Below are 15,319 nucleotides of genomic sequence, written 5' to 3'. Positions count from 1 at the left end.
TCAGGTGGTAGTAGCTGTAGAAACATGGTAGTCTGGACAAAAGTAGTTCCTCACTACAATCAGTGTATGAAACTGGGTAGAAGTGGATGCGGGAAATGATGGGGAGGGAATTCATGCAAAACCCTTGGTAGTTTGTCACTGTAACTGCTAAGTGATTGGAGAGGTCCAAAGCATCATTTGTGTGCTTTTACCATTTGAGAAAAATGATTCATGAGTCAATAATTTTATGCAACTTCCATGTTAAAAAATTACCATCCCTGGAAGCTGTGCATATGATTTACATGGGATAAAACTGCTAACTCTTTATAGTGACTAACAATTGTTGCTTTCTGTTCCTTTTTATAGATGCTGATTTAACTCCATACCCCCAATAGAATGTTGCTGTTTTCTCCAATTTAAATGCTTTACTGCTCATAATTGTTTTTGCTTTTAGTCTAAAGCGTATAGCTGAAGTAACCAGCTGAATGATGTTTAAAATACCCCCTTTTCTTTCAGCCTGATTTTTCAATGTTTACAAATCCATTTGATGGGGATAAAATTGGTCTTCACCAGTCAGGGGAAAGTTTACCAAAGTGAACTAGCAGCGCGTTTTATATTCCATTAAACTCAAATCAACGGAAATGACAATTGAATACAGTTGAAATCCAACTGTGTGCACAAGATTTCATGGGTACACAAAACTGTTTATCCACACCATCAAAAGTTTAATTCACTGATATGTAGAAACAGTCTGAGATGGAATATTTTTCATAATGCTGAAGAATTGCAGTAATGTCCTAGGATGGAACTGAAAATTTGTTGGACTCTGTTTGTCTCATGCTATTTTGTCTACTTGGAAAAGGGAAATACTCCCAACTTCATTTTATCAGTGATGTGTTTTATCTTGGTGCTGCTGTGAAGCAGGTTTAAATTTTGGTGCTTTTGAAATTGTTTAGATTAGATTAGATTACTTTACAGTGTGGAAACAGGCCCTTCGGCCCAACAAGTCCACACCGACCCGCCGAAGCGCAACCCACCCATTCCCCTACATTTACCCCTTACCTAACACTACGGACAATTTAGCATGGCCAATTCACCTGACCTGCACATCTTTGGACTGTGGGAGGAAACCGGAGCACCCGGAGGAAACCCACGCAGGCACAGGGAAAATGTGCAAACTCCACACAGTCAGTCGCCTGAGGCGGGAATTGAACCCGGGTCTCTGGCGCTGTGAGGCAGCAGTGCTAACCACTGTGCCACCGTGCCGCCTGTGACTGAAAGAACTTTGCCTGATGGTCAGATTTCATTCCAACTTGAATATCTTTTCAGAAAAGGTCTTAATGGTGTAAAAGCTGCAACAATACAAATTTTGAAACTACACAATGCAGATGTTAGTACAATTATGCTGGTAATAAAGAAAATGACCTCATTGCGATTTTTCAGTATTATGAATAAAATAAATACTGTAGAGGAAAAGGAATTTTGAGAGATTGCATTCATCTCTCAGTTAATCAGTTCCATTTTGTTTAACAAATTGCTATATAAGATGAAAGAGATGAATATTTTGGAAATTGAGATCCATGTATATTCGTTGGAGTTCAACACCAAGGTCTGTTTCTTCAACTGATGCTCACCTTATTGAGAAGCAGATTAAGATCTTTGGAACAGTCTGTTTTCCTATACATTGACTATGTATACAATACATAATCATTTAATTCCGTAATTGTTCATGGCTCCACTATTAGCAGGAAATTTCTTTATAACCTACCTCGTGCTATAAAATTCTGACATTATACACATTATTTCTTAACTTGCCCTGTCTATTAACAGAGCTAAACCCTTTCTGTGAGGCAGTACCTTTTTGTTCCATCAGGCTGACTTTGGAAAGTTGCTTTATGGAACTGAGCATGGTGTCTTGGACACCACCTCTGAATAAAATTTAACACAATTCATCTGTGTCCATGAGTGTACCTTAAACCTAAATGTATTTGCCAAACATATCAGGGCCCGAAACATTGATTTTACTGCTCCTCAGATGCTGCCTGAGCTGCTGTGCTTTTCCAGCACCACTAATCCATATCAAGGCCATGTCCTGTAATGAAGCTACAAGTCAACACAGGCAATGATGCAGTTCAACAAAGCTCATCAATAGGAATGTAGGGGACTTGATATACCCAACACAATTAAATCCCATGCCAAATTGCTGACAAATGATCCCAACTTCCAATCAATGTTCTGATTCCAACATGATGGTGACCATATGAAAACTGGACAGCTTATCTGTATCATTCTCTTCTTTTTTTGCAGAAAACTTAATAAAGGTAGACAAACGAAATGTTTTCTCCAATATATTCCCTGTTTAGAGAATCATCTTTGTGTCTCCTGAAGAGAGTATCATTTGCTTCACGTGTATTCTATTTTCAGAGTTGGATCTTGGTGTGTTTTTAATATGAATCTTGTTACTGCAGTTTTTGTATTTATGTGCATTACATTTTTATAGATATTTAATTTTTTCATTCCCATTATAAATGTTCTTTTAATTTTGTGTTATGTTTACTTTGGTTGTCTGGCTTGAATTTCCTGTCGCTGTGTAGATTCCTGTTGCACAGTCTGTTATGGACGACGTTGAAGAATGGCTCAGCACTGATGTGGTATGGGGCTTTTCGTTTTGCTTTGGGTTGATCTTTTCTTCTATCACCCCTCCCTACTTAATGTTATGTAAGGAGTGAATTCTGCATATAGTAAAACTGCAATTTCTCCTTCTGTGACTTTGTATAATTTAAAGTGGGCTAGAATTTGAATTACACCTTGCTCTTTGAGTGTTGGTTTGCAAAATGACGGTTAGTCATTTGCTATAATTTTGCCCAGCTATCTGCAGGGGTTGGGGAAGTCTGCCTGTGAGCTGACAGACATTTCAAAATTTTTTTTTTTGAAGAAAATTTGTTTTAAATGTCAGGATATAAAATGCTCTCTCCAATGTAGTCCCGTAATGACGGCCATCTTTCTGTTTCCAGAAGATGCATTATTTGGTTCATGTACATTCATTTTCATCACCAGATTTTGTCTTTAATGTGAATCTTATTGCTGTGCAAGTCTTACTACTTATACATCTAACTGTATATAATTAGATGTTCAAAGACTATCATGAGTTTTGCTGTGTTACCCCTTGATTTTAAAACTCATTGTAATGTAGTGATTCTGCTGTCATTATCTGTGTGAGAAAGATAGAGTCAACTTCATCCCAAGTTGACATCAAGGTGAGAACCTCTGGTCTTCCACATTGCATCAATTGTTCACAGACTGACTTTGATTAATTTTATGCATAGTTAGTCTGATGTCCTAAACTTACTGCCAGGGTATTTGCAATACATTCTATTGAAGGTTCCTAAAATTAAAAAAGTTTAATTTTTTTATTTTATTTGAAATGGGCGTGGTGGAGGAGAAAGTGAGACTAATGATCAGCACAAACTTCTTGTGTTATTGCTATCTGTCCTTTCATAGCACACAGCATATGTATACAATTATATATCGCTGCATGTGTGCAAACAGCGTGGAGGACCAATCAACAAGAATCTTGATATCGTCAGGAAAATAGACACTATTCATGATGTCTTCAGGAGAAATTGCAGGCAGTGCTATCGAGGGAAGAATGAAAGAAGTGAGATGGGTTAAAATTAAGTTGCGGATTGGCTCCAGTGCATTTGCGTAATTGAATTTTTTAAATTATTGCTATGAGATCCATTTTCTTGTTACAATATGATGTGTGCTCTTATGATTTTGTTGTTTAAATTTGCACCACTCCAGTCAAAACCATTATGAAATAACATCACAAGAAAACATTAAGTTCAAATTAAAAATTTAGTGCTTTGTCTCAATAAAGATTCTGTTTATACATCATGATCAAGCTGTGATTAGCAGTTGTGCATGGTTTTTTGGCAATTTAACTGTTTCAAAAAGACCAGAAGCTTGAGATGCTGGCATAACATAATTTGGGAGAGTCTGCCTAATCAGAGGTGTATTATGCTACATAACCTTAGAATTGGAGCTCGTACTGAGTATAAAATAGATTTTGTATTCAGCTGTTCAGGTGGGTGGGCTAACTTGACTGCAACATCCAGGGGTAGGAATCATCCTTTTGAACCAATTTGCAAGGTATTACATGCTTTGAGGAAGGAGGGAACGAAAGTGGAAATGCAGTAGTTTTTTTTTGCAGTGTTTCATCGAAAGCAAATAATTTATTGATAGCTCCCAGGTAATGTATCATAACTGACCTACTCTGTATTAGAACAGGGACATTTTGTATCTGTTTGCAGCCTCTATGAAGCTTTGTACTGTCATGCACAACTGATTAATCCATTGGAGTCAATTGTGCACAGACTTTCTGGGATATTTGGGTTGCTGAGAAGACTTTGAGTTCTTGTCCTTTCTCTCCTATTCATTCAGGACTGCCACCAACCTCCTCTGAATTCCAACTTCTGACAAATTCCGACAAGTTTTTGTAGGGAATCCTTAATATGATTAAGGGCCAGAACAGTGGGAAAAGAGAAGGGAAAAATGTAGGCAGAGTTCCCTGGTGAATATGCTTTTGCATGTGTTTCTTGGAATGCTTTGTTGGCATGGAACCAGTGATAAGAGATTACATTTAGGTCAGTTAGGCTCGAGAAGCTGTCATTGGTCTCTGATCAGAGAAGGCCAAAAGGAGACTTGATGGAGCTACCTAAAAATGTTTAAAGGGTGGATATTCAAAAGACTTTAGGCAAAACAATTAGAGGCAATGTAAGGAAGAGCAATTCTGTGTGGAGTTAGGATTTGGAGTCCATGTTAGTTAGTTGATGCAGATTGAAGTGGGACATTCAAAAGGGAATTATGTAAGTATTTGCAGTACAAATTGCAGGGGTGTGGGGGAAAAAAAGCAGCCTGGTGAGATGAGATTGCTTTACAGAAGCATAGCATAGACTTGATGGGCTGAAAGATTCTATTCTATGGTGATCAATTATAGCTGTAATCCTGTTGAAGACGAGAACTGTGGAGTCCTGAACCAGCTGAATCAGCTTTCTTGTACAGGATGTATTTGCCCCGGAAAGAAACTCTTTAAAGAAGCAAAAGCGGATAATAAGCAATCAAAATTTAAATGTAAATTTCTCATGCCAAAACTAAATTAATGAACTGATCAGTTTTGTTTCTGATTTTGTATTTGCTCATTCTTGTATTTCATCATTTGAATGAGCTGAGAGGTTTGTGTCCTTGAATTTGATTTGCTAGTTCCCTTTGATTAAAAACTTTCTGCTGTTGCACCTCAATTTCCTTTTCTATACTGTTGAAAGGTTTGTGATTTAAACATATTAATGTATAGTTTTAAGAATTTGGATTTCAAACTAATGGTATATGGATGTTGATCTTTTTACTTTCTGAAGGGGTTTAGCAATAAATTAGGTCAGTCTTTGTGGAATCAGGATTTTAAACCTGTTTAAAAATTAGTTTCTGTTTTATGTTTCTTTTGAGTTGTAAGTTTCTGTTTTGATGGTAAAATAAAATCTGCCGCATTTTGTGCTTATCTTTCATTGAAAGGCACCACGCCAAATTGAAAGAAAACAAAATATAATCCATCAAGCTAGATTTCATTTTGGGATCTTGCTTGTTCAGTAGTAACTTCAGCTGGTATCTTCCTTTTAAATCACTCTCCTGAGTTCATGGCTACTGTTTTGCTTTGTAAAAGAAAATATCAAGCTGTTCTTATGCACAAGCCACTTTTAATGATGATGTATGGCAAACTATGTGTGAATTTTGCTGTCTACTCTACCTAGGTTTTAATAATTTCCAATATAAATTCTAATCTTCCATCATTGGTTTGCATGAGAGAAAGATGTTAAAACCTCTTGAAACTGAAATCAATCTGATCATTGTATCAATTATTCTGACTTGGATCTAATTATGTCAATGATTAATCAATATTCTAAAACTACTGCCAGGATATTTATAACACCTTTTGTTGAAAGATACATTCCATCTCATTTTACTTGCTGCTGCACCAACTTCCAAGGTTCATACATGGCCCCAGCTTCCAGACCCGATGTCAATGGATCCGCTGACTAGTAGAGTTATATGCCAATGATTCACAGCCATGCAGCTTAGAGACAACACTGTATAAGGGATTTGTTGGTTTTGATTTTACAAAAAACAATTTTTAATGTATTTTAACTGTGGATTGACATGAGAGAAGAACTGTTTTTAAAGCCAAGGATTGCTGAAGGATGATTGCATGTATTTCAAAGCAAGTAACCTGACACGCTTCTATAGGTGCTTTTTACACAGCTGCTGGTTCACACAGGAGCAGACTGGCTAGAGTCAAGTGTGTGTACAAATGGAGATTTAGCAGGCAATAAATAGCTGATAACTGATCACTAATCCATAGACCAATGACTATGACCTCCGCCTGCCTGCAGCTATGTGATTGGTTCTTAGAGAGCTAAACAGCTTGGGGCCATAAACAAAGTGGGCAAGATGCCATTAGGTCTACACAAGATCCAAAATTGTCTTTGTTCTCTGCATTGGAAACTAGTTTATTTTATCATCAGTTTTGATAAGCTGTGGCATATAAAAGGCCACATTAATCATTGAGCTGCATTCCAAGTCCTTCCCTCTGCCCATTAGTCTGTGTGGTTGTGTGTGTCAGGGGGAGTTTAAGGAGATGAGAGCACTTTACAGGAGAGTTAATGTGCTGATGATTCGGAAATGTTTACCTGTAGCTAGAATTTATTTACTTGTAATAAATAGTAATTTGCATAAATACAGAAACCTGATCCATGCTTTGTGTCTTAAAGACAGTTAAATTGGGGAATTTTGCTTCCCTTTTAATTTTTGTGACAACCCTAGGAATAATTGGGCTTGATTTCCAGTGTGCCACTCTAGTGAGGCACAACTTTTTTTTTGTTTTTAAATGGAGGTTGGTGGAAGAGGAACAGTGATTCATGATTGGTACAATGAGTGAAGCACAAAAGCAGCAACTGATGCTGCTTGCTAATCTACAGTTGCAATCACAAATGACCATTGGAATATTAATTTGCCCTGGGGTCAAAGGAAAATTTCAAATGATGCATACTTGGTCTGTTTTAAAAATGAGAGTTGTGTTGATGTACATCTGAACAAAATATAGCATTTAACTGAATTTCTGATCTGGTTTCACTCTCAGTTCCACAAGCAATCAGGAACATGATTTTCCTCACTTTTGAGCTTGTCCTCATGTTCTTAGTCCTCACAGTCTCTACTGGGCATGTCTGTAATCCGGAAATGTGCATTTTGACTACGAAAATTTATCGTCTTGAATCCAAATTAAAAAACTTTTATTATTTAATTTCACACATTTTAAAAGGCACTAAATTTCAGTGTTGCCTCTAATCTTAGTTTCCTTGCAATATGGGTGGGCATGCTTTTGGGAGTTGTTTTGAACCATTTGGTTGAGTTATGTTTGTTTTGTGACTCCTCTAAATAACCGGGTAGGCTGAGAGTAATAGGAAACAATCTTCTAAAAATTTTAACAACAGAACTGTTACCAAATTTTTAATCTAATAAATCTAGTTGTTGTGTTTCACCTTTTCTGAGAGATGTTGGGTTGTGGCTAGATATAGTCTAATTTTGTTATCCATGGGTAATCCTCCAGTTGTGGGTTGGCCAGCCATTGATGTTAGACCTTTTTTTTTAATTTCAGAAGGGAGATGATGTAGAAGAAGGAGTAACAAGTGAAGGTAAGTCTATCTAGTGTTGACATAAGCTGTAGTTTTAGTTTCTGTAAACCAGCCTTTTTAAGATACTAATTGCATTTGTGTTAGTATGCACATTCAGGATTTCTTAATTATTTTGTCTGTTCATAAGCTGTAGAAATGATCTGTGATGGTGGAGAGATTAGAGCACCAACATGCTGCTCTGGTGGTTCTCCACACAGGCTGTTCTGTTCATAAAGAAACTAGACAAAGTCATCACGCTTTCACAATAGAAAGGAAAACTGACAGGTGAGTCAAAATAGGCAACTGTCTCATGTTCTTTGGCAACTGCTTTAAAGAGCAGTGGTGTGGGAGCAGATAAACTGCCCATGTTCTCACCATGACTCTGGTTGCACCAAAAAAGAACCAGTTGACTTTTTAAAAGCGTAAATATCTTACGTGGATTTTATATGTGTACTATTTTTTCAGAATTTGATAAATTTTTGGAAGAAAGAGCAAAGGCAGCAGAGAGAGTCCCAAACCTGCCTTCTACTCTGACGAGCAACTCCAATCCTCCACCAGTGTCTGCTGAAAGTGTAAAGAAACTGGACCGTTCCAAGGATACCCTCTATGCTTTACAATGACGTGTGTGTATTTTGGGTGTGTGTGTGTGTGTGTGTGTGTATGGTTCATTTGTTGTTGGGCAGGGTGCTGCTGTACAGTTTGCTATAGCGTCTCAATGGTGGCTGGTGATGCACTTATGTTTAATGTATCTCCATTTATTGCAACTCCTCCAGCCAACTAATCCATAAGATGCCTTCCTAATGTGCTATTCGCAGTTAAAAACTGGCAAATCTTTTAAATCGCTGGGTTTTAGCATTCTCCACAGTATAATGTATTATGTCCATATATTAGCTGGACTTGCAATATTTCTCTGCAGTTCATATTTGAATAATGATTTGGACCTACATTCTGGTTAACCTGTATCTTACCAAAGGGAATTGGAAAAGCTGGCCATTTTGACATTATTACAAAATGTTTATTGTTAACACAGTGACATTTTAGCAAGTGTGCTTTTTGTAAAAATTGTATCTCTAAGTGAACTAGTTTCTCTGGCCAGTGTTCATTTCTGTTGGGACATAGCACCTTTCACATTGCAGTAGGTATCATAGGAGTTTTGCTATATTATAAAGGAAATTAGAGGAATTCATAAGTTTTATCTAAACTATATATTTTAGTGGTGAATATGCTAATTGTATTATATGTATAACACTAAAATGTGTTGCAATGAAAACTGTACTGGAAATACATATTAAATGTAGGATGAACCCTGATGTAACAAAGATACTTATTATTACAGGGACAACCACGCACACTTCATATGAAGTATAGTGGTTAAAATGGCAATTTTCTAAGTGTGTTTGCAGTCATTTTGTTTTGGCTAAATCCTGCTAATTTGATGTATGAACAGTTTAGCCACACAAGAGAGCAGTACGTTTTTCCCCTTTAACCACTGATGAAATAACTAATCAATCACTAAAAGACATGTCTATAGTCTCTGCGACTCTACTTCGAACATCAAGCCTGTGTAGCTCTTAGTAGTATAGATTTCTTCTGGTCGCCGTGGATACAAATTATAGATCTGTGTTGATTCTAAATGTGCACAAATGGAATATACACTGGTGAGAGAGAGTATTCATTCCGTCTGATTCATTCTTCTGTTGAAACCTAGAACCATACTGTTGCATTGTTTAATTTGTTTCTTGAATGATGGGGGAAAAAGAATGATAACATTCTCTCTGGAAGGCCTTGCATGTTTTAATCCTTATCTTTACTGAACTTGCCCTTTTACTATTTTGTATCTTTATCGCCTGTCCTATCATTGTGCTTCAGGTTATTTTTTCGGCTATTTTCCTTGAATTAGATGTTTTCCAGACTGTTTTCTGTGAAATCCCCTCTTCTTCACCTTTTTTAACTGGACTGGAGTATCTGAGGATTTTCCTGCCCTAGTATTAAGACCAAAGCTTTCCTTTGAATGAGTTCTCCTTAAGGTGACTGAGCTGCAGGTCATGTAGGTAGATGGTTGAAGTACTCATTACACAATTTTGCTATAAATGTTGATCACTTTCAGCTTTCCAGTTTATATGAGTAACCATATTTGAGAAAGAGGCTTCTGTGGTGTTAAAAACTGGTGATTACGTGTGCATGTTTTTCAGTAGTGGGTCAGCAAAAGTTGAGGATTGGTATGAATTTTTTTTTCCAATGTGTCCATTGGAACTTTGGGTAAGTACAATTCAAAATTCTACCTTTCCAAAGCTTGGGTTGTCTCCGAGGAGAGTTTTCTGAATTGTAAACCAAAAGGGTGAGGTAATTTTTATTATCATGTGCCCATTAGTGGTTTTGGCCTTAGACATCGAGGCCCCAAGTTCTGGAATTCTTTCAACCTGTCTGCCTCTTCCTTGCTTGCTTTCTTGCCCTCATACACTTTCTCTTGTTCTCTCTCTACTAAATATATTACAACACCTGACTTAATATATTTGTCTCTCTGTACTCTGAGGCATACTTTCCTAAATTGAAGGAGTTCTATCAATTAAAGTTATTGTTTATTTTAATCAATATAATTCTGTCATTTGAATGTATTTTCTGAAAAATTGGCATTTTTATTCTACATTCCCTATCTAAAGTTTTTTAATTCAAGTTTTAGACCTTATTCCTCTTCCCTTTCTCCCTACTCACTGCCTATTCTACATTCAGATTGTTAGTTTAGGACATTCGGTGCTTTTACATTTTGTATTTTCGTAGTTAAGACTGTGGAAGAGTGATGTTCATGTTTGAAATCATTCTGTGCAACTGCACTTGCAAACCTCAGATGGCAACAGTGAATGCAAGATAATTTTTACATTCACCTTTGTTTACAGTAAGATACTGATTTGGCCCGCTCCACACTCTCATCCATGCATGGATAAAGAGCAGTTCATATTTCATCACTTAACAGTGCTGCAGTTAATCAGGAATTAGGTTTGCTAAGTGCTGTTTCATGATAAGCTGTGGAAATGTTAAAATCTCAACTTTTCAGTGTTACCATTTTGAAAACTTAACCACCTCCAAGCACTCTAATTCTAAATCCAGCACAAAAACAGCAAAAATCAGGTGCCAACATCCAAAGTAGAAACACTCAACAGCTTGTCAGACAGTATCGGCTGAGAGAGTGTTGATGTTCTGATGAAAAATCATTAACCTTAAGTATTGTCTCTATTTATATCTCTGTAGATGCATCCTGACCTACTGAAAATTTCCAGCATTTTGTTTTTATTTGAACTATTTTAATTATTGCATTTATTGTTTTACACATCCTTTAAGACCAAAATATTCTACACAGCAAGCATATTTCAAAATCCAAACACTGCAGAGTGAAAACAAAATAATTCAAAGTGTCATTTATTGAGTGTGGAGGCCACTAGGTACAATAAACAGCAACCGTGCATCTGACCCAGAATCTATGGGTTCAAGTCCCACTCCAGGATATGATGGTGACAACATGTATGTTCATAACATGGCCAAATAGGTTGATCAACCTAAATATTCTTCCATTGTGCCTATGCCAGGCAATAAAATGGTCAGCTGTGCTTGACGCAGAGTGACTATAGCCCTTGGTGATAGATTAGTAACCTTTCCACACAAATTTAACTATGGAATCAGACATATATTGTCAGCATCATTTATCATTAAATGTGGGAGAATCTCCAAGTCATCCTTTCCATCGGCACCTTAATACAGAGGTATACAAATTTATACTGTTGTGTGGTCAGTTTCTAGTATCCATTACAATGAAAGCACGTGTATCTATGGTTAGGTTTACTATCCGAATGTTGTACATTGCTAGGTAATTGGTTAAAAATCACACAACACCAGGTTATAGTCCAACAGGTTTAATTGGAAGCACACTAGCATTCGGAGCGACGCTCCTTCATCACCTGATGAAGGAGCGTCGCTCCGAATGCTGGTGTGCTTCCAATTAAACCTGTTGGACTATAACCTGGTGTTGTGTGATTTTTAACTTTGTACACCCTTGTCCAACACCGGCATCTCCAAATCGTAGGTAATTGGTAGTTTTTTTCTGCAATGATATATAAATTTATAGATCTTATTTTTTACAACACAGAATTGCTAAGTTTAGTAATAAAAATAAACACATTTCTTTCCTCTATTGATCATTGTTTAGACCCATACAGACTGACACATTGTAGTTCTGTTTAATTTGCTGGTCGTTTTACATTTATCATAGCTGAGATACCAGTGTTTTAGTTACTAGTTTGTTATTAGACACTATGCTTGCTAAATTAGCACTGTGTTGTCTTTTTAAAGCTATTTTACTGTAGAAATGCAAACTGTAAGCTGTTTGCTTATATTGAGCATCTTTTATAATGTATCAGAAAATTTATAGGGAAGTTGTGGGATTTCTTTGCAGAGCTTTTTTCCATATAAATTGCCCAGTAACATTAATGAGCTTTGCTGGTGAAGCTTTGTTTGTTGCTTTTGAGACCCATTTGCATTCAGATACATGTTGCTCAGCTTTTTGTTTATCTTGTTTTATGCTTTGAGGCACATGGCTATTCTAACTTCTAGAAAAAAACAACAGGTACAACTAATTCAAAAGATGGAAAACCACAGTGATGGTTTGAATATTCAGATCTGTTCAACCAAGGCTTTGAAAACATTATGATCCTTACAGTTTCCTGCCTCCCATTTCTCAGTTGAGCTGAGGGGTAACTTAGAATCTAAATTTATTATTTCCTTCTTTCCAAATGAGCAGGATAGGATACAAAATCCACACATTCAGTTTGATGCAAGTGCATATAAAGCTGCCTAAGGTCTTGAAAAGATTATTGGTTTCCTTCCCATAGCCTCATATCACTATTACTCAATCACTTTTGCAATGGGGGGGACGGTATACTGGAAGAATAGCCCTGCTGATCTACATAATTATACCATCCTAGAAGAATAATGTTAAATGTGTATAAAAGGTTAGCAACTGTTAATACAAATATTAATGTACAGTTCAATGGATTTATTATAAAAAGATACTTCCAATAACACACTAAGACTTTGATAAATAGACAATGTGTTACTTGGCAGTATAAGGTTTGTATCATTTGATAGTCTACCAAATGTGTTATTGCAATAAAACTAAGTGTGTATGTGCAATTAGCAAATGAATTGAGATGTAACATTTATTGTCAGGTAGCATGATGAATAATAATGCCACAGGTCTCATTTTTGATCAGTGGTGTTTGGTAACACTTTTCTGATTATCTCAAATAGTGTGGTAATTAGTAATGACCTTAAGCAAATACAGTTAATGTTGCCTCCTTGATAGTAGCCCCCTCCAGGCATTGTCACATGCATAGGAGCAGAAAGGTCCTTCTGATTTGCAAATCATTGCTTGTCAAAGGACTAGAACACATGTGTGAGCATTTTATAACAGTAAACTTTCAGAAATCCTCATGGAGTGTTTAATAGTGACGGCTGTCTACCAATCTTTCACTTGGAAGACTGATTAAATATGTTGGGGTTTTATTTCATTTTGTTCTGTTGAGATACATATTTTGAGTTGGTATTCTTGTTATGAAACTTGCTGTAAATTCCTGGTTACAATTAAGGCAGTTTAATAATAACTTGAATGCAGCCAAATGTTATTTTCTTTTAAAAGTTTTAAATATACTGAATTCCAAAGCGAATAGAGTTTTCTGGTGCCGATATCATACTCCCACTGAATCCAATGCAGTTTAAACTTCTCAACGTCATTCTACCAAACCAACCTTAACTGCAGATTTAAGAAAAAAACAAAGCAGTGAACATTGTACAACACTACCCACCCCCCAAAAAAGACAATGAATTGTTTGTTTGGATGTTGTGTCTGATTCTAATTTAGTGAAACTGCTTTCCAACTGCAATATTTTTGTCAGGCTTTCGAAAAGATTTTTAAGGTGAGTAGCATGTAAAAAGTAATATATATTGAATAAAAAATGCACCGTATTTAAATATGTTGCGACATGTTTGGTTAAAATTAAAAGAGGAATCATATACTTCCCAATCCCATCTGAACAAGTTTTATTTCCTAATCTGAATTGTTAAGGGAGAATTAAAATAACAAAATAGGGAAAAAAACTGCATGCAAAAATCTCACTATAAGCTTCATTATGAAATCAGGATTACAAATTTGGGAAGCAGCGAGTGTGCACTAAATGCCACTGGGGAGATACAATGAACACAAGAATAAGTAATAGAAGCACAAGGCTGCCATTTGGCCCCTCAAGCCTAATCTGTCATTCCATAACATCATGGCCACAATTTTTATTACTGTGTTGAGAGGGAGGTGGTGAGGCCTTGTGCTTCTATTACTTATTCTTGTGTTCATTGTATCTCCCCAGTGGCATTTAGTGCACACTCGCTGCTTCCCAAATTTGTAATCCTGATTTCATAATGAAGCTTATAGTGAGATTTTTGCATGCAGTTTTTTTCCCTATTTTGTTATTTTAATTCTCCCTTAACAATTCAGATTAGGAAATAAAACTTGTTCACATTGGGAGTGCACATCTGGATAGGTCTGGTTAGGGACCTGCTGACCGTTGACTCCTGCAACGTGCATCAACCTACCAGTTTTTTTTAAAAAATGTAAATTATATTGTATACTTTTTCAGCTTTCTCCTTTCACAGGTGAAATAAGGATGAGGATGAATTTAAGAATTAACATGATTTTTGATTAATTTCTTACTGTTAGACATAAGATTAATTATTATATTGCAATTAATTTGGCTGCAGAGAATAGACTACTTTCTACAAAGGCTTGTTAAAAATATAACCAACTCAAAATTATGCAGCTTAGCAGTATGATCTCTTATATTCATAACACTACACACCACCTCATAGGCTGTAAGAACAAAACCTCTATGTTAATCAGTCAGTACACACGTGTGGTTAATATTTATTAACATTTTAGGTTTTGTTTCCACATATGGAACATATTGTCATATATGCTTGTCCATAACCTGGTATTTCATTAACTTATGTTTACTGCAGACTTGTGAATTATGTCATGTTGTGTTACAAATTGGATGTGTGTGATTTGTACTGAACTGTCACTACTGTTTAAATTCTGTTGTGCTCGATTCTTGCATGAAATGTTATAAATAAATAATATGGTATGTGTACCCGTGTCATCCTTTTGTTGTGATGTTCTGTTCATTGCTTAATTTGATATACATTTATGGTTTGAGCTGGTGTATAGTACCCTGAATTAGACTGCTAAGTTTGAACCTGGGAACTAACATATATTTAAACATTGCTGTTTATTCTGGAAGATTGCTTAGCTCATTCCTTTGGTGTAGGGTGAAGCATCTATTGTATATTCAACAGTTATCTTTTGAGTGCACCTTTCACCTGCACTGTTCAGTTTGCTCAAAAAGAGGTGCAATAGGTTGAATAGGCTCTTCTTCTTTAAACTTTCTGTGGAGAACAGCACAAAGTTGCCAATGAGCACTGAATGCCAGTTGGAGAGGAATTCTTAAAATCATTGCGATCTTTACTGCTCTTGGCCCTTTCCCTTTATCTTTCTGTGAAAGACTGACTTACCCACCAATGTT

General features: G+C 36.3%; 1 protein-coding gene across 7 annotated transcripts in view; it reads left to right on the top strand.

Moving 5' to 3' along the window:
- tom1l2b (target of myb1 like 2 membrane trafficking protein b) overlaps positions 1–13,276 on the top strand; it is a 66,068-nt gene extending 52,792 nt beyond the window's left edge. For 3 of the 7 annotated variants that reach the window (XM_087997739.1, XM_043711792.2, XM_043711797.2), the window contains 3 exons: positions 2,574–2,630; positions 7,685–7,721; positions 8,166–13,276. In XM_087997739.1, coding sequence (XP_087853865.1) covers positions 2,574–2,630; positions 7,685–7,721; positions 8,166–8,320 — 249 coding nt within the window. In that variant the 3' untranslated portion in view covers positions 8,321–13,276. Of the gene's footprint in view, positions 1–2,573; positions 2,631–7,684; positions 7,722–7,848; positions 7,986–8,165 lie in introns of all 7 variants that reach the window. The other 4 variants (XR_015760553.1, XR_006314802.2, XM_043711794.2 and 1 more) reach the window with 4 other exon arrangements.
- The last annotated feature ends 2,043 nt before the right edge of the window (positions 13,277–15,319 follow it).

This window comes from Chiloscyllium plagiosum, unplaced genomic scaffold (genome assembly GCF_037043375.1).
Source record: "Chiloscyllium plagiosum isolate Xiang-an unplaced genomic scaffold, Cpla_swu_hap1 HiC_scaffold_20, whole genome shotgun sequence".
Taxonomy (NCBI): domain Eukaryota; kingdom Metazoa; phylum Chordata; class Chondrichthyes; order Orectolobiformes; family Hemiscylliidae; genus Chiloscyllium; species Chiloscyllium plagiosum.
The sequence above is the reverse complement of the archived record's forward strand: the minus strand, read 5'-3'. Positions and strand labels throughout refer to the sequence as shown.